This window comes from Pleurodeles waltl, chromosome 6, assembly GCF_031143425.1.
Source record: "Pleurodeles waltl isolate 20211129_DDA chromosome 6, aPleWal1.hap1.20221129, whole genome shotgun sequence".
Lineage (NCBI taxonomy): Eukaryota > Metazoa > Chordata > Amphibia > Caudata > Salamandridae > Pleurodeles > Pleurodeles waltl.
Genome location: NC_090445.1, coordinates 1,607,505,236 through 1,607,530,362, shown reverse-complemented (window position 1 = coordinate 1,607,530,362; position 25,127 = coordinate 1,607,505,236). Strand labels below are relative to the sequence as shown.

At 48.0% G+C, this 25,127-nt stretch overlaps 1 protein-coding gene across 2 annotated transcripts in view; it reads right to left on the bottom strand.

Annotated features, from left to right (window-relative positions):
- Nucleotides 1-25,127, bottom strand: part of ARRDC1 (arrestin domain containing 1) — a 499,552-nt gene that overhangs the window by 214,105 nt on the left and 260,320 nt on the right. For both annotated transcript variants that reach the window (XM_069241475.1, XM_069241474.1), the window contains one exon: nt 7,141-7,191. In XM_069241475.1, the coding sequence (XP_069097576.1) occupies nt 7,141-7,191 (51 nt within the window). The remainder of the gene's footprint in view (nt 1-7,140; nt 7,192-25,127) is intronic.

Sequence of the window (25,127 nt, the reverse complement as noted above, 5' to 3'; positions counted from 1 at the left end):
GAACCACAGGTTCAAGATTTACAATCAATACTTCAAATGAAAGGTACTTCACTTAGGTATCATAGGAACTTTGAATCAGCAAAATAGCATGTACAGTTTTGGCAAAAATGACAATAAGCTATTTTAAAACTAGACAGTGCAAATTTCAACAGTTCCTGGGGGAGGTAAGTATTGGTTAGTTTTGCAGGTAAGTAAACCACCTACAGTGTTCAACGTTGGGTCCAAAGTAGCCCACGGTTGGGGGTTCAGGGCAACCCCAAAGTTACCACACCAGCAGCTCAGGGCCGGTCAGGTGCAGAGGCCAAAACGCATAGGCTTCAAAGGAGAAGGGGGTGCCCCGGTTCCAGTCTGCCAGCAGGTAAGTACCCGTGACTTCGGAGGGCAGACCAGGGGGGTTTTGTAGGGCACCGGGGGGAACGCAAGTCAGCACAAAAAGTACACCTTCAGCGGCACAGGGGCGGCCGGGTGCAGAGTGCAAACAGGCGTCAGGTTTGCAATTGGTTTCTAAGGGAGACCCAGGGGTCTCTTCAGCAAAGCAGGCAGGCAAGGGGGGGCTCCTCTGGGTAGCCACCACCTGGTCAAGAGAGAGTGCCACCTGGGGGTCACTTCTGCACTGGAGGTCGGATCCTTCAGGTCCTGGGGGCTGCGGGTGCAGTGTCTTTACCAGGCGTCGGGTTCTTTGAAGCAGGCAATCGAGGTCAGGGGGAGCCTCTGGATTCCCTCTGCAGGCGTCATTGGAGGGGGCTCAGGGGGGCCAACTCTGGCTACTCACAGGGTCGCAGTCGCCGGGGAGTCCTTCCTGTAGTGTTGGTTCTCCGCAGGTCGAGCTGGGGGTGTCAGGTGCAGAGTGGAAAGTCTCACGCTTCCGGCAGGAAATGTGTGGTCTTTAAAAGTTGCTTCCTTGTTGCAAATTTGCAGTCTTTGTGGAACAGGGCCGCTTGTCCTCAGGAGTTCTTGGTCCTTTTAGATGCAGGGTAGTCCTCTGAGGCTTCAGAGGTCGCTGGACCCTGGGGGACGCGTCGCTGTTGCAGTTTTTCTTGAAGTGGGGAGACAGGCCGGTAGGGCTGGGGCCAAAGCAGTTGGTGTCTCCGTCTTCTCTGCAGGGCTTCAGGTCAGCAGTCCTTCTTCGTCTTAGGTTGCAGGAATCTAGTTTCCTTGGTTCTGGGGAGCCTCTAAATACTGAATTTAGGGGTGTGTTTAGGTCTGGGAGGTCAGTAGCCAATGGCCAATGGGTGGCTACACCCTCTTTGTGCCTCCTACCTGAGGGGAGGGGGGCACATCCCTATTCCTATTGGGGGAACCCTCCAAAATCAAGATGGAGGATTTCTAACGGCAGGGGTCACCTCAGCTCAGGACACCGTAGGGGCTGCCCTGACTGGTGGGTGACTCCTCCTTGTTTTTCTCATTATCTCTCCTGGACTTGCCGCCAAAAGTGGGGGCTGTGTCCAGGGGGGCGGGCGTCTCCACTAGCTGGATTGCCCTGGGGCATTGTAACACGTAGCCTGAGCCTTCGAGGCTCACTGATAGGTGTTACAGTTCCTGCAGAGGGGGAGGTGTGAAGCACCTCCACCCAGAGCAGGCTTTTGTTTCTGTCCTCAGAGAGCACAAAGGCCCTCACCACATGGGGTCAGAAACTCGTCTCTCAGCAGCAGGCTGGCACAGACCAGTCAGTCCTGCACTGAACAATTGGGTAAAATACAGGGGGCATCTCTAAGATGCCCTCTGTCTGCATTTTTTTTTATAAATCCAACACTGGCATCAGTGTGGGTTTATTATTCCGAGAAGTTTGATACCAAACTTCCCAGTATTCAGTGTAGCCATTATGGAGCTGTGGAGTTCGTTTTTGACAAACTGCCAGACCATATACTTAATATGGCCACACTGTACTTACAATGTCTAAGAATAGACTTAGACACTGTAGGGGCATATTGCTCATGCAGCTATGCCCTCACCTGTGGTATAGTGCACCCTGCCTTAGGGCTGTAAGGCCTGCTAGAGGGGGGACTTACCTATGCCACAGGCAGCATTTTGTGGGCATGGCATCCTGAGGAGGATGTCATGTCGACTTTGCCTTTTTCTCCCCACCAACACACACAATCTACAATGGCAGTGTGCATGTGTTAGGTGAGGGGTCCCTTAGGGTGGCACAACATATGCTGCAACCTTTCCTGGTCACCAGGCCCTTGGTACCACTGATACCTTTTACAAGGGACTTATCTGTGTGCCAGGGGTGTGCCAATTGTGGAAACAATGGTACATTTTAGGTGAAAGAACACTGGTGCTGGGGCCTGGTTAGCAAGGTCCCAGCACACTTCTCAGTCAAGTCAGCATCAGTATCAGGCAAAAAGTGGGGGGTAATTGCAACAGGGAGCCATTTCCTTACACACTCATATAGCCCTTTTCAATCTCCAGGCATGTAGGTGCAGGCTCTGGAGGCGGCGGTGTAAAACCTGCCACTGCGAGAGGAGGATTGCCCTGTGAGGGAGATGGCGCAGAGGGCACAGAGAGAGTTGAAGGTCTGAGTACCACACCCTTCTTGGCCAATCCAGAGATATTAAAATGACTTGGGCCCCGATCTTGATGAATCTTCTTCTTCTGTCCGCACATACATTGAGAACCCCCGCCAGAAGGTTTGCTACTATGCAAATCCAATGGTCCTGTGCCCAGGACCAGAGCTGCAAAGCCTCTCTGCAGAGAAGGTACGACCCTACTCCTCCCTGCTTATTGATGAACCACATTGCGGTAGTGTTGTACGTCAAGACTTGAACTGACGTTCCGCGAAGGGACAGGAGGAAGGCCTTGACAGCCAGACATATCGCCTGTAATTTTAACAGATTGATGTGAAACATCTGCTCCACTGGAGACCAATGACCTTTGATCTCCAGGTCCCTCAGATGAGCTTCCCACCTTAGAGTGGAAGCATCCGTTATGACCGTGGCTACCAGAAGTGGTAGACAAAACTGCCTTCCTTGGGAAAGGTTGCTGTCCACACCCCACCATCGTAGATCCATTGCAGCGTCTCAGGAGATCATTATCGACTCCTCGAGATCCCCTTTGTGTTGAAACCACTGCTTGCGGAGGCACTATTGGAGAGCCCTTATGTGCCACCGTGCATGAGTGACCAACAGAATGCAAGAAGCGAACAGATTGAGCAGACTTAGGACCTTGAGGACCAGAACAACCGCTCAGTCTTGAAACATTGGAATTAACGCCTAAATGACCTGAATCTGCTGAGGCGGAGGATAGGCCCGATTCAACGTGGTATCCCGTACTGCCCCTATGAACAGGAGGTGCTCAGAGGGCTCAAAGTGAGACTTGGGCACGTTTACCATAAAGCCCAGGTTGAAAAGCAACTGTGTTGTCATTTGCAAGTGATGCAGCACAAGCTCTGAGGACTTGGCTTTTATCAGTCAATCGTCCAGGTAAGGGAATACAGATATTCCCTTTCTTCTGAGGTCTGCTGCAACCACTGCCATCACCTTTGTGAAGACCCAAGGTGCAGAAATAAGACCAAAAGGAAAGACCTCAAACTGGTAGTGTTGTAACCCTACCACGAACCGGAGAAACTTCCTGTGCGACTTCAGAATGGGGATATGAAAATAAGCATCCTGCAAGTCGACAGACACCATTCAGTCTTCCTTGTTCAACGCCAGAAGTACCTGTGCTAGAGTCAGCATTTTGAATTTTAGCTGTCTGAGGAACCAATTCAAAATCCTCAGGTCCCATATAGGCCTCAATCGACCATCCTTCTTGGGAATCCGGAAATATCTCAAATAGCATCCCTGACCCCTTTCCTGCTCTGGAACCAACTCCACTGCATCATTTAACAGAAGAACTTGCACCTCCTGCTGAAGCAACAGGAGATGATCTTCCGAACAAAAGGAATGACAGGGACGGATGGGTGGGGGAAATTCCCGAAAAGGAAGGGCATAATCTTTCCCCACAATATTTAGTACCCAAGAGTCCGATGTGACTAACTTTCACTCGTGGAGAAAATGAAATATCTTGCCCCCTGTGGGAGAAACACGATCCAAGATGGATAGAAAACTAGGGCCGATTTCCTTGTTGGGTTCCCCCAGAGGAAGAGGATGAGGCAGGATGTTGCTGGGTGGCTCCTCGTGTTCTAACCCTCCCCCACCTTCTAAAAGACCTATAGAGAGGGTTGGCAGGCTGTTGAGTGTTGCACTATGGCCTGCCACGAAAAGAGGATCCATGTCCAAATCCCATAAACCTCTGAAAGGATCTCAAGGGTGTGGATGCTGAAGCCTGTAGCCCACAAGGATCTTGCAGTAGGCCGCTTGTATTTAAAATGTTCCAAAGCAGAGTCGGCCTTGGACCCAAACAACTTCTCACCATCAAACGGAAGGTCCAACAAAGTTGTCTGAACGTCCGTAGAAAAGCCAGAAGACCTAGGCCATGCATGCCTCCTGGTCGTCACTGAAGTGCCCATTGCCCTGGCCACTGAATCTGCTGTATCCAGACCTGACTGAATAATCTGCTTGGCCGCCGCTTGTGTCCAAAAGGAGCTCAAACTGCCCCTGCACATTCTGAGGCAAGCTTGGCACCACAGCTCTTGCCATGTCCATCAGGGCATGAACATACCTCCCCAGCACACAGTTAGCATTGACTGATTTCAGGGGCATACTGCATGAGGAGAAACCTTTCTTGGCTGCTTGCTCCATTCTCTTAAGACTCTCTGTCCAATGGAGTAGCAGGAAACGTGCCAGGTGCAGATCGGGCAGAAAAAGAAGCTTGAACCACCAAGCTCTGAGGAATCAAATGTTCAGATAAAAATTGAGGATCCCAAGGAGCAACTCTGTACCTCCTAGCCACAGTCCTTGAAACCGCTGGAGTTGTGACAGGTTTTCTCCAAACGTCTAAAATAGGTTTAGAAAGAGCATCATTAAAAGGGAGTAGGGTCTCCGCAGACGTAGAGGAAGGATGCAAAACCTCCATCAGATGTTTGTCTTCACTTACGATGCTGGTAACTGAAGTTCCAAGAATTCAGCAGCTTTCCTTATAACAGTGTGATAGGATGCTGCCTCCTCTGTAAATTGCCCCAGGGATGAAAGATCGCACTCAGGGGAAGTATCCAGTCCACTTACAGAGTCCAGACCCCGAAATTCCCCCATAAGCTCAGAAATCTCTCCTTCCTCCAACAGCTGTTGCTGATATTCCTGCTCCTCCAAGAGCCTGTTTCAAGGCAGATTGACGCTCTGGTGGAGGAGATATACTGCGTCCCAACTGGAATCCATCTGGTGGCGGCATCGACTCCATCAGCGCTGTCGTTATCATCATTAGGGGCAATGACATCATCGGCGCAGAACCAGCAATCTCAGCCAGATAGAAGGGTACAAACTGAGCCTGTTTGTATGGCGCCGGCAAACCCAAAGAGAAAGTTAATGGACCCGTGGGACCGGCCGGTGCCCCAGCAGGGGCCATAGCCTTGCTGAAAATGCTAAACATAGCATTAAGGAAAGCCGCTGGATCCGCTCCCGGAGTCAGGAAGGCAGGAAACCTCGGTTCATCTTGAAGCACTTAGGTCGGATCTGAAACTTGCTCCACTGACTCCTGAGCCAACACAGGTGAAAAGTGAGGCGGAGGACTCACCGGGGACTCAACGATCTCAATCAATTACTGTGTCGGAGAAGACTGGGGACTCTGCGGGTGGGGAGTGATCGTTGAACTGACCCTCCCACGCCGTACGGTGTCGTCTCTGAGGGGACCGAGACCAATCTCTGGAAGAACTGCCAGTGCCGCTTCTTATGAGATCTCGAGGACTTGTGTGAAGAAGAGTCCCTTGCCTTAGATCTTTGATGACCCTTGTGTCCCCTCTTAGCTTTTGCTAAGAAGAGCTTAGCCTCTCTTTCTTTTAAGGCCTGCGGGTTCATCCGCTGGCAGGACATGCACCCCTCCACGTTGTGGTCCGAACTTAGGCACCACAAGCAGTCCTCATGGGGATCTGTGCTTTGGCGGAGACATTGTAACTAGTACAACAAGACACCTTCGAAACAATAGCTGTTTGAGAGCCAGGAAAAACCGTTAGCGTCGAAGGCACGGAAAAAAGTGAACTGACGTCAGCATGCCGGCGAGGACTTCTTATTGCTACAATGACGTCAGACAGTCATGTGCAGAGCCGTGCACTTGTGACTTCCTCGTCGACGTGAAAAGCTGGGAAGAAAGTTTCCATCAAATGCTGGCGCACTGGGAGAATTAATAAGGTGAGGAATCCACAGGTAGTTGTATCCATCAGAATACTGATTTACATAGTAACAGTGCTTTCTGTTACAAACTGGGAACTTTTAGCAATAAACATAGCACTAAACATACAGAAATTACTTTTCTGCACTGCACCAAGTGGTTTCCTAAAGCACAATAGTGCATTTTCTACTGGTTAAAATAACTTGAATTTAATTTTCATTTAAGCTGAGCGTTATTTTATATGTAGTTACTTTAAGGTGAAAGATCAAATTTACAGAATATTTTTTCTTAACCCCGCCTTTAACCAATGCCCACGCTCATCACTCCACCCCCACTGAGTGAAGCACCACGATTGGTATAGCTTTTTAATGCACTTCGACCACTGGTGCAAACCAAGCTAGAGAGTAACAGAGGTCTGAACACATGCACAAGCCCATTGTTGTGCACACGAAGATAGTATTTCCCTGCTTGCTGAGATTGAGATGTGGAATCATACCCCTAAAAGCCCTCAAATATGGCAGCCTGAAGGGCGCAGCAGATTTGCACTGCAGATTGTGGGAGTACAAACTTGAATCGTTATTGCCCATAGTCTGGGCCTGTAAGCAATCGAGGGGCTTGGGAGTCTTCTGGGTGCCTTCTGTGTGCTAAAGGCTTGGGATTAGAAAGTGTCAGAGTGCAGTTGTTGCACATTTAAACGGGGTTTACCCACAGTTATCTGTAAGATTTTAAAATGTTGTCAATGCAGCAGTCATATCTCTGAATAGGCTCGCAATACCTTGTCAAAGCAGTTAACATACATGCACGAGGCACAGGGGAAGTGGGGGAGGAGCATTAGAACTTTTGCTTACAGAGATAAAAAAACAAGCTCTGTATTTCATACCGCAGCAAAAAGGATCGATGTACCAAGGACAAGAAGTTAAAGACAGTAATAAACCTTACCTGGCAACAGGAACTGGAATGGGAATGAGTGTTGTCCAGCAGGCAGAGATCCTGCAAGAGATTGGAAGAACGGGAGATGGAGATGATTCAAAAACAACAATATAAATGCTCTTTTGATCACACATATGGGTCATTTGTCAAAGTAAACATTTAAAAGTCATATTACAGCTTTAATGTGCGTCCACATCAATTACAATGCCCGCTTCCATTACAGCAAAAACCATGCATGACGATTTGCTACTACCTCTTAAACGTACTGTGTGTTTCACAAGGTACAAAGACTACTAACTGCCTCACATGCTTTAAATACAAGTACACTGGTAATGCACCACTAATTGGAAATGTGAACACAAAGTCTATGCCCTAAGCGGAACTCTGATCTATCATCCAGCAGGATAACAAGTAAACTTCACCACCAACATCTCAGACTTAAAAGCCACATTAGCCATGACTTCAGTGTCAACATTCCTCTAGAAGATTTTACCTTCCACCTAGAACACCTGACTGACCCCCACCCCCTACTCAGCCGCACACCTTGAAATCCTAAGAAACCTCAGACTTACCCAATGCATATCAGCCCCCAGCCACGCTGCAGGACACATTCTGGACCCCGTTTTCACCTCAATTGCATCATAATTAATATACCCACTACCGTCAGCTGGACTGACCACACCATCATTTATCTATCAACATAAAAAAAGAACCACCATGATGTGCCCTGATCAACAACAATAGAACAAGCTATCTTGGGTAGATTGAGTCTCCGCTCTTCACAGAAACCAACCAGAGCACATAGGCCACCTATCAAACAAAGTCACAAACTCAAACTGGATCCCCACATGCACGAATACCCTGGCCTCTCGGAAAAGAAGAACAGCAGCAAGAACATGTATTAAGGTTAGCTGGTACATGGAAGATCACAGAATGACCAAATGCCATTGCAAACAACTAGAATGGAGATGGAGTGATCCAGGAAGAACTGGACAAAGAAGTATTCAAATCCACCTAGGGAAGCTTTCACAAGCAAATGTCGGAAACCAAAAGGAAGGTGGCTAGCTGAGCACAACAACCGATCCAATAACAGCAAACAGATCTTTGCTATCATTAAGGGCTTCACCAAACCAGCAGCAACCACCGGAAACATCACCCCAACCCCAAAGAACCTTTCAGGATACTTCTGTAACAAAATCACAGACACCTATGTAAACTTTAACCAACATCTGGACCTCATCAGCCTGGAAATAAGTCTCCTGGTATCAGACAGCAGCAAATACCCTTACAACATGGAAAACCATCACCACAGAGGATACCCCAGCTATCATGAAGACTATCCACTTCAGGGCCCTGTCTAACCCTTGCCCCACCACACCTTCAGCAAATCTCTCATCTCTATCCTCAACACCTCCATAGACAGCAACTTTTCTGCAAGCCTGGAAGCTTACAGCCATCAAGAACCTCCTGAAGAAACCTTACAAGACCCAGCCACATTGGCTAACAACCAACTGATCTCCTTCCTTCCATACCCAGCTAAGACCAGACAGAAAGCCATAAACAGACGACTCGCCAACCACCAGTTCCTCAATCCTATGCAATCAGGTTTCAGACCCCATGGTACAGAAGAAGCCCTGATAGCAGCAACAGACATTCATATGAGCCTCGAACGAGAAGAAGAAAAAGAAACGCAACCCTCACCCTTCTCAACAACGCAGTAACCTGCAACACGGTCTCCCACCCCATCATGATCAAACAACTTCATGAAGCCTGCATATATGGACCTGCCACCAGTTGATCTGCACATTTATCACTGGAAGAACTCAGTCAACCAGCCAATCATCTCCTGAGAAGCCTAGATACTCATCTACAGCATACCGCAGGGCTCCTCAAACAGTGCAACCCTCCTTCAACATCTACACAATACCGCTGGAAACATCATTGAAGACAGCAGCCTACTCCGACTACACACAACTGATATAGTATCTGACAAAACTCAACACCAGGAACAACTTCAAGCCCCTGCATGACTGAAGAGGCCACCTGGATGAAATCCAACTGCCTCAAACTTAAAGGCAAGACTGCAATAGTAATCTTCAGAAAGGATGCCCCACTGTGCAAGAACAGAATTAAGAAACCTCGGGTTGGGTGTGTGGATTGCCAGCAGATGGCAGACTCATGAGCCTACTTCTCAGAATAAGCCCGGCTACAATCCTGAGCATTCTGCTGTCCTGCGGCACTATCAGCCTCAGAGGTTGATTCCCCTAGTGGAAAGGAGAGGCATGGATGGGCCCCTGGCAGAGGTAGATCGAGAAGCTCCAGGGTGCGTGCCAGAGCCAAGATGGCAGTGCAGGCCCGCGTTGCGCTCCAAGCACTGAGCCCCTGAGCCTCACGAAGTGGCGAATACCTCTGCATTTCCCTTCAGGGGCTCAGACTCCTGTGGCGTGACCACCCCAACGCCCCACCCAACACCCTCGCTGGAGCTCGAAGCCGCAGCAGTGTGCCACAAGAGACCTGTGGCGGTGAGTAATAGACCTGTGTGACTGGAGCTGGGCAGAAGACTGGTGTCCCTCTGGGGAGTACCCTGATGCAGGACAGGAGTGAGACGGCTGACCCGCCAACAGGACAACAGTGTTTGAGCCCCAGAGGCAGTGGGGGTGGCAAAGGACTGGAGTGGCACTGTCCAGGGGCCTGAACATCGTGTGGGGCCTAACTGGAGAGGCGCTGCAGCACGCAGGACTCCAAGGGCCATGGCGAGACCAAAATTGCAGTGCCTGCCTGCACTGTGCTAACAACAATGAACCACTAGACCACACAAAGCAGCACATACTCCCTGACTTTGATTTTGGAGGCCCTGAAGCATCTGAAACTCTGCTCCTGATTCTGGACAGTGCTCAGTACCACAGTGGAGTTACTGAAGGGGGCTGGCGACAGATCGGTAGTGTTGTGTGCTGAAGCGAGGCCTGAGGCTGGTGCTCCTCGAGGGTGGTCCCTGCTTCAGAAGGGGAGCAGATCGACTTTCTGATGCCTGGAGAAGGGCATTGATTCTTGAGCCCTGTTGGGGGCAGAGGGGACTGTACACCCTGCGCAGCCTGGTTAAAGAGGCGCTGTGATCCAGGGCTCTCACAGGCCTACCTCTGCAGCAGGATGGTGATTAAGGAGGTGGTGATCCAACCTCCTGTTGTGGGGCCCACAGATGGTGAAGAGGGGGCTTGGGTCTCTTACAAATCTGCCTCCCCCCTTTGACTTTTGCAGGGGCAGCAGGCCTGGAATCTACTGGTTGGGATTGATCCTGGATGGTTCGAACTGGGCCTGGGGCGCCTCCAGTGCAGCGGGGGACATGGTTCAAAGAAGGGCCCGCTGCTGACTTACCCTGTGGGGTGAAGTGGGGGCCGGGCGGGGGGGAATTGTAGCTTTTGCCAAGCCTGGTCCTGTGATGCACCCCTACGCTTGGGGCCTCATGGAGTGTGCTTCTGCAGAGGGTGGAGAGGCTGTGGGCAGCCCCCATTTGTGTGGGTGACCAAGCCTGGGTGTCCGCTGGCCAGTGGTGAACGGCCTTGTTTTGAACGCTTGAAGGGAAAATCTATGAGCAGTAGTGCACGGTTGGGCTAGTGAGAGCCTTGGCCTCTTATCTTTCCTGTGGACACTGCCATGGGTAAATCCATGACGAGGGGGCAGGGGTCTCCAGCAGCTCCTATGGATCATGCGGATGGTATCGACTCTCCGCCACCTCCTCTTCAGGCTCAGCTTAAGAAGATATTGGAGGCTATTGTGGGCACTAAAGACAGCCCCAATTCAACAGGCACTGTGCCTTGTCAGGCTGGAGGGTATTACATGCCGATCACCACAACCTGGCCAATAGAGTAAAGGGGGCTGAAAAACACATCGAGGAGCTCAGGCCGGACTAGCAGGAACTGGCTGCACAAGTCACAGGCTTGGCAGAGAGCCTGTGAGTGCTGGCGTGCAAGCTAAAGACGTTGAGGGCTGCAGCTGGCACAATAACATTCACATTTAAGGCCTTCCTGGGGATATGGTGACCTACCTGAAGCCTGGTTGAAGAATGTGATGGCCTGACACTGCTAGTCTCATTCCTCACAATGGAGAGGGCAAACTGAGTACCGGTCCGTCTGCCTGCCCCTGGACGGCCACCTAGACCAGTGGTGACTGGACTGCTCCATTACAAAGACAGGGAGGTGCGGTTGCAGAGGTCCAGGCAGATGGCCCACTCCACGGTGGGAGGGAGGGGGAAAGACAGTAAGGTGTGGCTGTTCCCAGACTTTACTGCTGCGGTTCAGTCACAGAGAGACACCTTGGCAGTAAAGCAGGCGCTGCAAGAGAAGGACCTAAAGTATGCATTGCTATTCCTGGCATGGCTCAAAATCATCTTAGACGACAAAGCTCACTTTTGCAAAGATGCAGTTGAGACCTGGGCTTGGCTAGAGGCCTATAAGCTAGGGGAACGCTTGGCAGAAATTCAGGATGAGTGCCCGGCCAATATTTGCAAGTCCAGAAAGTGCACCCGCAATAATCCCCAGAGACAGCTGCTCAAGAAGCTGACTAGATCCCAGAAAGAGCTGTAGGAAGCATAGGTGTTGCTGGGGACAATCACTGTGCACAGCCAGGAAGACCTGCTGGAAGCAAACGCTCTGGATAGTCGGATTTGGATGACTCTGCGCAGGGCAGCAGGGACCACCCCCAAATGTGACACTGCAGACCGCTGAGGAACTTATTAGACTGCTTGGGCTCTGCCAGATGGACTGAGCAGTTTGGTGACTACCGAGTACTGTTACCTGAGGGTCTCCATTGAGAGCTGAGTGGAGTCATGACATCTTTAGTGTTTGTGCAGCCAGCTGTAATCAACTGCTCTTGGGAGGAGTTGTTTGAGAATGGTTGGATTGTTTTTTGTCTCTGGGTGTGCTGTGCGCCCTGGCTTGTGGAGGCTCAGGGGCAAGACTGGAGACCACTGAGATGTTTTCCCAATGGCTACTGAATGCTCCTGACTTGGAATATTAGAGGAATGGAGTCCACAGATAAGCAACACAGCTATGTTAGACACTGAGGGGTTCATCTAGCCATGTTGCGGGAAACGCATCTTGTGGGGGTGGAGGTGCGACTATAACAGCGCTGCTGGTGAGGGCAAATATTTGCTACTCAGTACTCTGTTTATGCTAGAGGAGCCCTCTTATGGGTGTGGTTGAGGACCCCATTTGAAGCATAGACCACTATCAGACAAGGAGGGATGCTATGTGTTAGTCATGCAGGCTTTATGGTAGACAGGTAACACTAAGGAGCATATATGCACCCAACAAGAACCAAATGGCGTTTCTTGAACTGCTGTCTTCTTCCTTATGACATCTAGATGCAGAAGCACAGCTATTGGGGATGCTCCAGATACTGCTGTACTATTTTATGAACCTCCCAGTTAACATGCCGGTGACCTATTTCAAGCAGTTGGACTCCAGCTCCAAGAGTTGGTTTGGGATGGGTCGGGGGGGGGCAGGGTCACCACAGAGTGCCTGTGCCCACCGTTCGGCACCCACTGGGCATGGTCGCCGGATAATACTTTTTGGTAGTCCTGCATCAATGGGTGGCTCATTGGTTAGATAGCACGTATTACAAGGCGCTCAGCCCAACCAGGGTGTAGAGGATCCTATTTAGTTTTAATTGGAATCGGGAGTTTAGCTTAGCCTTCTGGCTTGCAGGCCTATGCCCTCGTCACCTAGGGACTTTTAACATACTTAGCTTGCACTATCTTAGTCTATTTATTTATTTATTTCAAAATGTTCAAAATGGCCGCTATGTTTATAGTTAGTGAAATGTTTTGATTTTACCTTATCAGTATAAAGGCGTCCCTATCAGAGTCAAAGTTAACCGGTTCTGTGCCCAGGACGTAATGGTTACGTCCTGAGGCACAGTGCTGCTGTGCCCAGGACGTAACCGTTACGTCCTGGGCACAGAGCCAAGAGGGAGCGCTAGCGCTCCATCTGAGGGGTTCCCCCCCACCCCCTCAAGTCAGGGATAGAAGGGGAAGCCCTTCCCCTTCCACCCCGAGCCCCCCAACCCCATCCCCCGTGACGTCAGCTCGCGCGCTGACAATCACAGAGCCTCCCCCATCGCCATCGAAAGAGAAATGCTTTGCATTTCTCTTTCGATCACGTGGGGGAGGCCCGGAGAGGCTTCAAAGGGAAGGAAATGTATTTCGTTCCCTTTGAAGTCTCTCCAAGCGTTTCAAAAGCCGGATTGCTTGCAATCCGGCTTTTGAAATGCCCACTAGACACCAGGGATTTATTTATTTTTGGGAAATTGTCATAAGGGAGCGACCCCTTGGGCAAGTGTCGCTCCCAGGGGGGGCATTTTTTGGGAAGGCCTTTTCTGCCCCCCCTCGGGGGCAGATGGGCCTATTATTAGGCCGATCTGCCCCTGGGGGGGCAGAAAGGGGGGCCCCCAGAGGGGCACCAGGGATATATATATATATTTTTTCTTTTGTTTTTGTTTATGTTTTTGTTTTAGGTGTGGGGAGCGACCCCTTAGGCAAGGGTCACTCCCCTAGGGGGCAAATTATATTTAGGCCATTTCTGCCCCCCCTTGGGGGCAGATTGGCCTATTTTGATGAGGCCAATCTGCCCCCAAGGGGGACAGAAACCACTAGACACCAAGGAATTTTTTTTTAACGTGAATTTCATGCAAGGGGAGCGACCCCTTAGGCAAGGGTCGCTCCCCTGGGGGGGGGAAATTATTTTAGGGCATTTCTGCCCATCTGGGGGGTAGATCAGCCTATTTTGATTAGGCTGATCTGCCCCCAAGGGGGGCAGAAACCACTAGGCACCAGGGATTTTTTGTTTTTTTTGTTTTACAGATGCAGAGCGACCCCTTGGACAAAAGTTGCTCCGCTGGAGGGGAAAATTGTATTAAGGCCATTTTGGCCTATTTTTGCTACACCAATCTGCCCCCAATGGGGGCAGAAACCACTAGGCATCTGGATTTTTTTTTTCTGGGGGGGGGGGGGGGGGGGGAGGTTGAGGCAAATTTATTTGAGGCCATTTCTGCCCCCCCCCCCCTGGGGCCGGCTGAGCTAGAGGCCAAAATCCACAGGTAGGCACTGTTTTCTATGAAAAATTTTTATGTGTCCACGTTGTGTTTTGGGACATTTCCTGTTGCGGGCGCTAGGCCTACCCACACAAGTGAGATATCATTTTTATCGGTAGACTTGGGGGAACGCTGGGCCCATTTCTGTCACTGACTGGAAGGAGGCTGAAAGCACAAAAAATTTTAAAAATGGGGTATGTCCCAGTAAAATGCCACATTTGTGTTGAAAAATTGGGTTTTCTGATTCAAGTCTGCCTGTTCCTGAAAGCTGGGAAGCTGGTGATTTTAGCACCGCAAACCCTTTGTTGATGCAATTTTCAAGGAAAGAACCACAAGCCTTCTTCTGCAGCCACTTTTTCCCATTTAAAAAAAAAAAAAAATACGACATTTTCACTGTATTTTAGCTAATTTCTTGGCCTCCTTCAGGGGAACCCACAAAGTCTGGGTACCTCTAGAATCCCTAGGATGAAAAAAAGGACGCAAATTTGGCGTGTGTAGCTTATGTGAACAAAAAGTTATGAGGGACTAAGCGCGAACTGCCCCAAATAGCCAAAAAAAGCCTCGGCAAAGGAGGGGGAAAAGGCCTGCCAGCGAAGGGGTTAAGTGAGATACATAGGTATTCACATCATGTCCCTTTCACACTTACGTGTTACAGGAACATAGTGTACCTTTGGAGGGAATGGTTTATATAATTGCCGCCACAAGCATGCCTCCTTACCTACTGTTTGGGAACATACCTACGTCAGGGGTCCTACAAAATCTGTATAAATACATCTCACGCAGACAAGGTTATCAGAGTGATTCCTACCAGATGCTATTGACGCCATCTATGCTGCACGTCGCCTTGATGCAGACCCAGCCTTCGTGTCACCACGGAGTCTGATCTAGAGACCTCATTCCAAGTTAACAAGGGTATGGGGGTGCTTCACATGGACACAGTATTGGCAGATTAGGTTTATAACACCTAGCTCTCGTTAGGTTAGAGATTAGGTGCTCTGTGCTAACGTTTTAAGGATATTTTAGATTTCATGTTTTTGCATGATCGTGGAAGTCTTTGTATTTATGACTCATCTTTACAAGTCTGCTTCTTGCATTGTTAATTACCCCAATCATTGCAGTGCATGCATTTTAAAGCAGAATGCAGTATTTTTAATAAACCTATTAAAAACTCTCCTGCATCTCCTTTATTGCCTGTGTGTGACTGAGACTTATTACTAATGTGAGAAAAGGGTAATCTCAGTTCCACCACTAATCCCCATAGATGCTGCATTCTAGAGTCCTTGTGTAACGGCTGCCCGAAATCGCCTTTTACTGTTTCGCTTTTTGGTGAGGTACTGCTTGTGAGCCCGGAGGGTTGGGCTGACAGTTGTGACTTGTTGTAGGATTGGCACAGTCATCTACAAACAAAAGTGCTGTCATCCCTAAACCAGCAACCTATGACAAGGGCACGTTGCTGTGGCTCCACTGCTCCACCCAGCTATTGGAGGCCGGAGACTCTTGGCAGCAGCGCTGCACTGTTGGTGACACCGTGTCAGACACAGCTGGTTTTGGATTTACACCCCAGACCTCCCTTTGGTTGGGCTCCTGCATGGTGAACCACTAGTACCAGTCGCGGCTCCCGGGGGTTAACCGGGGCAGGAGAACGGGCGTTAGTAAAAAAAAAAAAAAAAAAAAAATGTAAACATTTTTTTTTTAAATAAAATAAAAAACTTTTTTGCTGCGCCGCTCCTCCGTCCCCTCATCAGGAACAGGCTCCCAAGCCTGCCCTGCGGCCAATCCAAACGCTGCATGAAAGCAGCGTTAGGATTGGCCAGAGCGCCCAGCCAGGGTGCTCCCAGGTAGACTGAGAGCCTCTGCCTGCTCTCTCCAGCCCGGCAACAGGGCCGGGTTGGAGAGAGCACAGTGCGTATGTGTGTTTGGCCAGCGCAAGACAGCCGGCCAAACACACATGCGCACTTAGGGGGGTCCACTCGTCCCAGTCATCCACTGCCCCTTTAACAACGAAACAATAATAAACAGTTTATTATCGTTTCGTTGTTAAAGGTTTGCAGTGGATGCTGCTGATGGGTGGAAGGGGTGTGGGCGACGCTTCTTTGCCACTGCTGACTAGTAGACTTCTCGGCTTCACAGCTGAGCGACTGGACTGAGAGAGGGGTGGTGACAACTGGAGACTGTTTTCACATAGGAGTCTTGATGACACATGGGGAGCTGGCAGAACACTATACACAGCAGCCAGGCGAGTTCCTGACAGACAAAGCTTTAGTTTGAACATTTAGAAACCTATGGAACAGTGGTGAGAACGGGTCCCCACACGCATGACGACTTTCAATTCCTGGTGACGATAGGGTTGGCCCGGGATTTGGCAACGTGGCTTTATAGGGCTCTTAATGAAATAGTACTCCATCAACTGACTGTAGGCACAGAGCGAAAGGAGGTGTCGACGGGCACAGAGTTCGCAGATAGCGAGTGGTCTTGTAGACTGGAATACCCACATAAAGGGTACTGTAACATGAGTTCGAAATATATCCAGTTTAATTATGTTCAAATGACCTACCTCGCGCCACAAAGGAACCGGTCCATCTATGGTGGAGAACCTAGAAGTTGCCCGCGATGTACGCAGCTTGATGCTACTTTTGGCATATGACTTGGGGCTGTTCCCATTTACAGACGTACTAGAGGAGGTGTTGAGAGGCTGAAAACCACTCTTAGTCATGTGCTTGTCTGCTCTCTGGAAGTGTGCCTATTGAGGCAATTCCGTTGACCCAAGAGCAAGAAAGTGGGTAACAGATTCTTAGACCAGGCTCTTCTGCTGGCTCAGCATAGGATGCAATGACTTGGAAGTCTAGGGACGGACCCCTAGTGAGGTTATGGACCAAAGATGTGTGCACTTGGGCAGTGGCAGAGGAGAGAGTACTGCAGCGAGAGGAGGCTCGCAGGGTGCACAGATGCCCGATAGCAGTGCTGTGGGCAAAGTCTTGAAGAATTGGGAGAACCCAATTGGAGGAGTGGAGTAGGAGGAGGAGGACTCTGATGGAGGCAATAACCCTAATGCGGGTGGCAGTGTGAGTGAGTGACAGTATAGGATGTAGAGACTAGCGACGGGGCCTCAATGTGGCGGCCTGGCCATTTGATGCACAAGGAGTCTTCCCTCCCCTCTATTCCGGACCTTGCTCCCTCCCTTTTCTTTTTCTTTCTCCCCTCCGTCCACTCGCCCTTCAAATACCCCCCAAAACCAACCTCCCCTCATTTCTGGCTGCTGCCTGTAGCTCGGACCACCTTCCCTGTGGGTGTAGTGGCAGCCTGGGAATAAGCTCCTACTCACTGAACTCCTGTAGGCTGTAGGCCACGGGTCTCCCAGCTCCCACCTACCTCCTTCCACCCTCGCATTTGCCTTCACATGCAGCTTGGCGCATTGACCTCCTAGAGAACACTAGTTGGACAGGCTGTTTTCCAGTTTGTTCACCTCCTGTTGGGGTCAGCTGGCTTGTGCTTGGTTACATTATGTTGCGAAATGTGAGAAAGTCTGTTCACTTCCCACGGGGTAGTGAGAAGAGGAAATATCTGTAGACTGTCCCAAACGCCCCTTGACTCATTAGCTGGACTATATGACTGAGATACAGCATTGATGTTATACTGTCTATTCTACATCATACCCTTATACATTGTTTTTGTATTCTGCATTATGTGCTGATACTCTTGACTTCTGTCGGAGCTCTTTTCAGATTACAGTTATCCGTTCCCAATTGCACTGCATTTGCTGTTTTTTTAAAATTCCAATATTATTTTTTAACGGCATTACCATGGCCTGTTTCCATCCACTGAAGATGCTGAATTGCTAGGAGATTGGAACACACTATGAAGGAATCACCAACAACCAAAATGACTTCAGTCCATCCAGAACACAGCAGCCAGACTGAACCTCAACCTTCAACGTTGGTCACCATACTTTACGGAAGTAAAATGGCTCCCACAAAATCAGCGAGCACAGCTCAAGCTCTTCAACCTACACATACAAAGCACTACACAATATCTGTCCAGCCAACCTGAACAGTTGCGTGAACTTCTGCCAACCCTCCACACACCTCTGCTCAGTGGGTCCCTCACTAGCACCCATACCAGCCATGCGATAAAGCAGAGGTCAGGCCTTTCCGTTCATCAATCCTAAAGCATGGAACAATCTACCACTTAACATCAGAGCGTGGTCATCGAATTCCACACAAAGCTGAAAACCTGGCTCTTTCTCTAAAGTTCTTCAAAGCAAGCACCAAAGAACTGCACAGTGCTGGGATGTCCTCACAGGTGATAGGGCAGTATGAAAATCAACATAACTGAACGTTACTAGAACTTTAACATTCTACTGACACTCAAAGGATTTCTTTCCACTCATCCACTGTGCCTACTACAGCACTTATTTACGAGTGAAAACAGGAAAGGTTAAAACTTATTTAATAAAATTTACCGTAATAATGAAAATATAATCACAACTGAAGGAATGTAAACCACACACTTTAAATACAAACATTCCTGTCACAGCAAAGGCACTTTTAAAGCACATAAGTGCTCCACTTAGGATTCACATACAATATTTGCTAACTTACTTATAAAGTTCACATTTTTCTACTCATGTTGTTACATCTTTACTACGCCAGTGACTACTCCTTGCTGGTTAATGTTACCCCTCCAACTCTGAGTTCAACTAGCTTTTTCTAATACTGTATTGTAATCCTCTGTACACCACACTGCAATAACATCAGCATATTCTACTGTACTGCAACATTTATGTAGCGTTTACTACTCTTAGGGGGGCACTGAAGCACGTGCCTTAATGGACACCACACTACACCATGTAGGATAAGTAGTTGGAAATAGAGGTAGGCAAGCACCTGAAAGACTGTCAGACTCGAGTCTGAAGCCTGGCTATGACTAAACTAGAGTTCATCGAGCCCATGGCAAGCTGAACTTTCATGTGATTTCTACTTGCCACCCTAATTCTATCCTTAAAACAAAGCATTAACATTTGAGTTAAAATTTGAGACTAATAAATATACTATAAGTGGCTGATTTGAACAATGCAAAACTGGAAAACCTGGATTAATAGTAGCTTTGCTGCTTAACCAAATTCTCTGTTCTTAGGCAAGTATTTAAAGTTACCGATCTTCGTTTTCTTCACCATTGCATATGAAAGCACCTTCAAATACCTGAATCCAGAACAAAACCTATTGTGTTTTATTTAAGAGACTACAATGTTGCTTGATCTATAAGAATCTAGGCCCAATACCGGGTTCACATAAGTGCATTTCCTTAGTTTACTAATAGAACTGTCGTGGGGAGTGGGGTGAGGTTGGAGGGGCACACGGATGGTGAGTACCTGCCCCCTGGGGAAGCACTGCCTGGCCTATGGAGGTTAGAAATGCTTCCTTGCTGCTCTTGTTACTGGGGGCAGATATTGCAGCACCGCTGCAAAACCGCTCCCCTGCAACAAACTCTCACCCCTTGCAAATCCAGCACCCACCCTTCAAGCTTCACTGGAAAACGCCAGATGCCCGCTACGGCAAGGTCGGCTCTGCTTTGCACATATGAGTCACTAAAGGTGGCAATAGTAAGGAGAGAAGGGTTACCCCAGGGTGTGTCGAGGAACAGAGACTGGGATACAGCATAGCACAGTATGGTCAAATCTGTGCCTCTTCAAGAGACTAGGGTCATTCTCGAGATGCCAATATGTAATGAAACCCTCAAAATAACTCCATGATTCAGTCCACACCATGTACATGCTTCGCTCCACTTGCGCTCACCTTACATCGACCTCTACCCGGATCCCCACCCTGCTGACATCAATGCGGCCCTTGACCACACCACAGACCATACTTTTTGGTCCCTGGAAAAATGTCTGCCTGTACCCATGGAGTCGGCACCACTAAACCACTGGTGCAAAGCCAAAAGGTCCCAAAGGTGATACCTATTGGCTTCGCCAATGTTTTTTTCTCACCTCAGTGGCTGGTCTGGTGCTCTAGCTTCCTTCTCTGCTCTTCATGCAGGGTACTGTATCCATCCTGCCGTCCCCTCTGTACAGTGTACTATACGTTTATGTTCAGCTCAGAACACCCTTGTGTCCTTAAGGTCACATGCAGAACAAGCTTCAATGATTAGAGAATACATCTGAAATAACATTTTTAATGTAGCAGGGAGATCTCAGATATGTAGTACTGTATACTGAACAACAGAGATTATGAGGTCAAACAGAACATATTACAGAAACCTAGATGTTATGATGATGAGAGAGGGATTTAGGTTTTTCAGGGCAGAACTGTTCGGTGCATTGTTAATTTGGAACTGGAGCATAAGTATTAAGAGCTCCTTCGTCAACTAAGTCATTTTAGCTCTCAAACCAATAACCAGGAAATAAAACAGGGAAGCAGGCAAGGTGCGGTCTCCAAAAGAAATTAATGATTGTAAACATTTACTTTAGATACGATGACATTCTGAGGCATACAGAATAAAGGTTTTGCCCTGAGTTATTAGACTATTTTTCCATTTGATCTGCCAAAACGGGGCTCAGAACGCCTGTTGCATAGTTTGCGTGTTAGCCACAAACTCACATCTCTCTTTTCTTATCACTGTCTCAATCTGCTGTGCTTAAAGCTCATAGCACTCACTCTCCTTCTCTTCTCTCCCTTTACAACTGCCCTCCAAGCTCTCTCCTTTCGGTGGCGGTGTGCTCCCTGCGCCTTCCTATCGCCTCAGTGCAGCTATCCGTCTCTTTTTCCTGTCTCTCCCCCACGGTCCTCGGTTATAACTCTTCCCCACTGCTTCTCTCCAACTTCTGCCTTTCTTTCACCAGTGGGCGCCTCTTCTTTCTCTACGGTTTGCTTTCGTTCTCTATCCCCACCTTTTTGCATTCCTGAGCCCTCCACTTCTGTGCCTCCCCCCCACCTTTCCTCCTCCCTTAGCTCACCTGGAGGGAGTCCGGGGCAGTCTCTAAAGGCACGCAGAGCTGAAGTCTAAAATGTAAATTCAAACTACCAAGGTTTAAAATGGAGGAAGAAGTGGGGGCGGACTGTACAGGTTCAAAGGGAAACCGACTATCAGGAGAGGTGAGAAACAGCTTGGAGGATTGCGAGCACAAAACAAGCATTGGCATGGCAATCTGTCTCGCCTATGGCTTTGACAATATATTTCTGCTGTGTTGTACACTAGTGTGGCTGCTGTTCAGTATGGCTAAAAGTTACTGGTGCAAAGGGCTGTGGACTGTAGTGTTATTGAATGGCGTGCTGCGGAGTTGAGTGATATGGTGTGTTATCGAGTGGCGTGTTGCGGAGTGTGATGTAGGGAGCATAGTGTTATATAGAGAAAGGACGTCGAGTTAAGTGAAGCAGATGTGAGTGTTAGAGTGGAGCAAAGTGCTGTGAAGTGCTACAGAGTGTTGTGGAGTGGTGTACAGCAGATTTGAGTGGATAAACGGTGCTGCATAGACTGGAGTAGAGTGGTTTAGAGTGGAGTAGATTGTGAGAGTGAAGTGGCGTAGAGAATACATGGGAGCGTGCGTCAGTGTATAAGTATAGGTGTTTATGTGACAGTCTACAGCATGTGAGACTTAGTGGGAAAGAGTGTGTGTGTGTGTGTGTGTGTGCGTGCGCGAGAGAGAAGAGAGAATACGATCGCAAGGCAATGTTTGTGAGAGACTGACCTCCAGGGTGAGGTAATTGAGGTTGACTATTACATGGACATAGCGGGATTGGTAGGGCTCACCACATCTATTTTTTGGAACTTAAGGTTTATACGTTTTGATCAAGTTCTGAAATGCACAAGTATGGGAACTTTGCAGAAGTTGTCTATACACTAATGAAATAAAATTCAGTACATCCATAGCGTAATCTGTAATAAATTGCAATTACTAACTTGGTGAACTTGAGAAAGTGTTTTGAGACAGTAAAAGGCAGTTAAATAACTGAGATACCAATAAAAAAAATATATTAGACACACGTAATTTAGTTACTATTGCGATTAGTTTACAAATGACAAAGTTAGCATTCCTGTACCAGACATATACGGAGAACTAGGTGTGAAAAGAGGAATAAACAGATTTGAATGAGCGGTCTGTTTATACACTGCACATTGTATTATTAATTTGCCTCTTAGCACTTGATAGTAAATGTAATGACACTCCTATTTCTTTTGGAAAGATGACAGACTGAGTCAGCAGATTCAGAGGTGGATCTACACACAGACTTCAACTTACTGAACCATCACCTTATGTATCGATCAGGAGCAATTTCTGGTATATCCTGCTCTCATTGCACAAACCTCTTGTTTTACAAATATGGTGAGGATATAGAGAGGCCCTGCGCCCTTGAAAGCAGTGGATCGATTTTAACCCGGCCAGAGATTGCTCTGGTGTAACAGCTGAACAAGCGGAGCACCGAGTGGAATCATGGGGATGCAGCGTCGAGCCCTGGCCACACTGTCAGCTCCATACTCAAGACAGACCAGTCAACTACACAAAGGATGCTGCGGCGCTCCCATTGCAAGCACTACTGATTTTTAGATAGACAGCTTGGTATATTGACAAGCACACCGTCAAGAGATGAGTGCAACACAAATAAAGGCAGGAGCGACTCCTCCACGATGCCGGAGGAGCGTCGCCCCCCGCCAGCATTGAAAGCCACAAAATCTTTACAAGGAAACAATAACAAAAAGTGTTTTTTATTGTTTCCTTGTAGAGGGGCGGAGCCAGGGGGTGTCGTGCTCAGAGGGGCAGTGCTCAGCACTCCTCCAGCACTCCCCCTCAGAACGCATGCGTGTTTGGCAAGCCGTCTCGGGCCAGCCAAGCACACATGTGCACAGGGCTATCTCCAGCCCAGCAGCACAGGCTCCCAGCCAATCCGGACGCTGTTTTGAGCAGTGTCAGGATTGCCCGCTGGGCAGGCTGGAAACCTCTGCCTGCCTCCAGCCAGCAGAGGAGTGGCACGTGAGCCAAGGTAATTTTTTTTATTTTTTTTATTTATTACTATCGCCCGCCACTCCCTGCCCCCCCCCACCAGCATGTGCCACCCTGCCCCCTTCAACACCTGCGAACCGCGACTGAATAAAGGTCATTTCATCCACTAATTTAATTTGCAGACTTTTTTTTTTTTTTTAACTCAATCTGAGTAACACTGTGATGAGGTTTGTAAATAGCATATATTTACCAAAAAAACTGGTGATCTGAATAGTGCACCAATGTCTGCAAAGCTTGCATATTAGGAACACAGCAAAAAACACCTAAATATGTTCTTAGCCATGAACTAACAAGCAGCCATTAGAGATTATTGGAAAATTAAGAACTCCAAAAGGGCAATTTGTGCATCTGCACATCTATTTATTTTTGTGTTTTATAGAGCACCAACAAAGAGGTGGGGGTGTCTGGTACTTAAAAGCAGATGAAGTGTATTCATAGTCCAAGTACATAAAGAACTTTATGTTCTCCAATAAGCATCATGGACATACATAGCTCCTATGTGCTGCACATGACTGCTGGTATACTGAAACCAGACTATTAGCTATGTGACTGAGATCTCCAGTTTCCTCGAAGAGCATCCCGCCAACTGGCTTTTGACAACAGCTGCACTACACAGAAACCGGCCATGGATGCTGCAACACTTCATACAAATGAAAAAGAAGGAATCTGACGGGAAGAGAAAAGTTTTCACTCACCAATTAAGCCTCCTATCAGGAACGCCAACATGTGTGTGTTTCAAGATCGGAGAGAAATAACAGTAATAGCAATAAAATACACAGTTTAAGGATGCATAGTGGATTTAAACACCGCAAGGTGGTGCAGAACTTTTACTCGAGTAACTATCCTTGTGCTCCTTCCTTTTCTCACAATACATAGAAAAAAAAAAGCGCCTTGGATAAACTAACCCATTAAAACGAACAACCTGGCAATCTTTAGGCTTTTACTGCTTAAACCCAAACGTTTTCAGGTGTGCCAGTTAAGATAATGATAGATGATCATCGTGCAAAAAAAACAAACAAAAACAAAAAAACACTATAAATACATACATTTAACTTTTGTTTTAACTTGTTTTGTTTGCAGTAAATTAAATATGCAGAACCACAAATACAACTACTTCGAAACAGATTGTGAATCCTATTATTAGTAATTCCATTTTTCTCACGAAGTTTGTTCGCTTGTTTCACACAGAACAAATCGCCTTTACAACATGGCACTCATTTCGAATTGCACTGAACTGCACTTTCATTTTAGTCCCATCTCTAGGTCTCGCAAAAATATGAGTTTCACTTACAATAAAGAAGAGTGTTCGGTTGTGACATTGTCAACAATATTTGCATATCCACAATGCTTCACGTTTTCAACTGAGTGAAAGGCAATGTTGTTGCAAAGACTTTTTGTTAAAGTGTGAATAATTCACTAGATATTGAGGACTACATAAGAAACACTAGCCATAGATGAACTCACGACTGAAAAGCCTATTTTAAATAAGCATCCCTACTTTGAAATATTGTAAAACATATTTTATATATCAGCTTAATCGGCAAAACACACAAAATTAGAACTTGGAGCTTAAGTAAATGGTGAGCGGCCACAAGCGTGCAGTGCTGCAGCCAGGCGGCTGATGCACCCATAGGCGACCTGGAGAGAAGACTCCAGTTCCCTGAGTGCCGCCTCGACCCACAGAAGAACAGGTCAACAGCGGCACACGGAGCCCCCACACCAAGCAGCGCCGTAAAGGACGAGGAACGAAACATGCTCACATCATGACATTACAAAAGAGATTCGTACCTTTAAGCTGCCACAAGGAACCCACCAAAAGAGAAGCTTCCACAGACCAGCAAAAAAGAAAGAAAAAAATAGTCCCAGACACTAACAGATAAGTACCAAAGTGGAAAGATACCAATAGTTACACCCT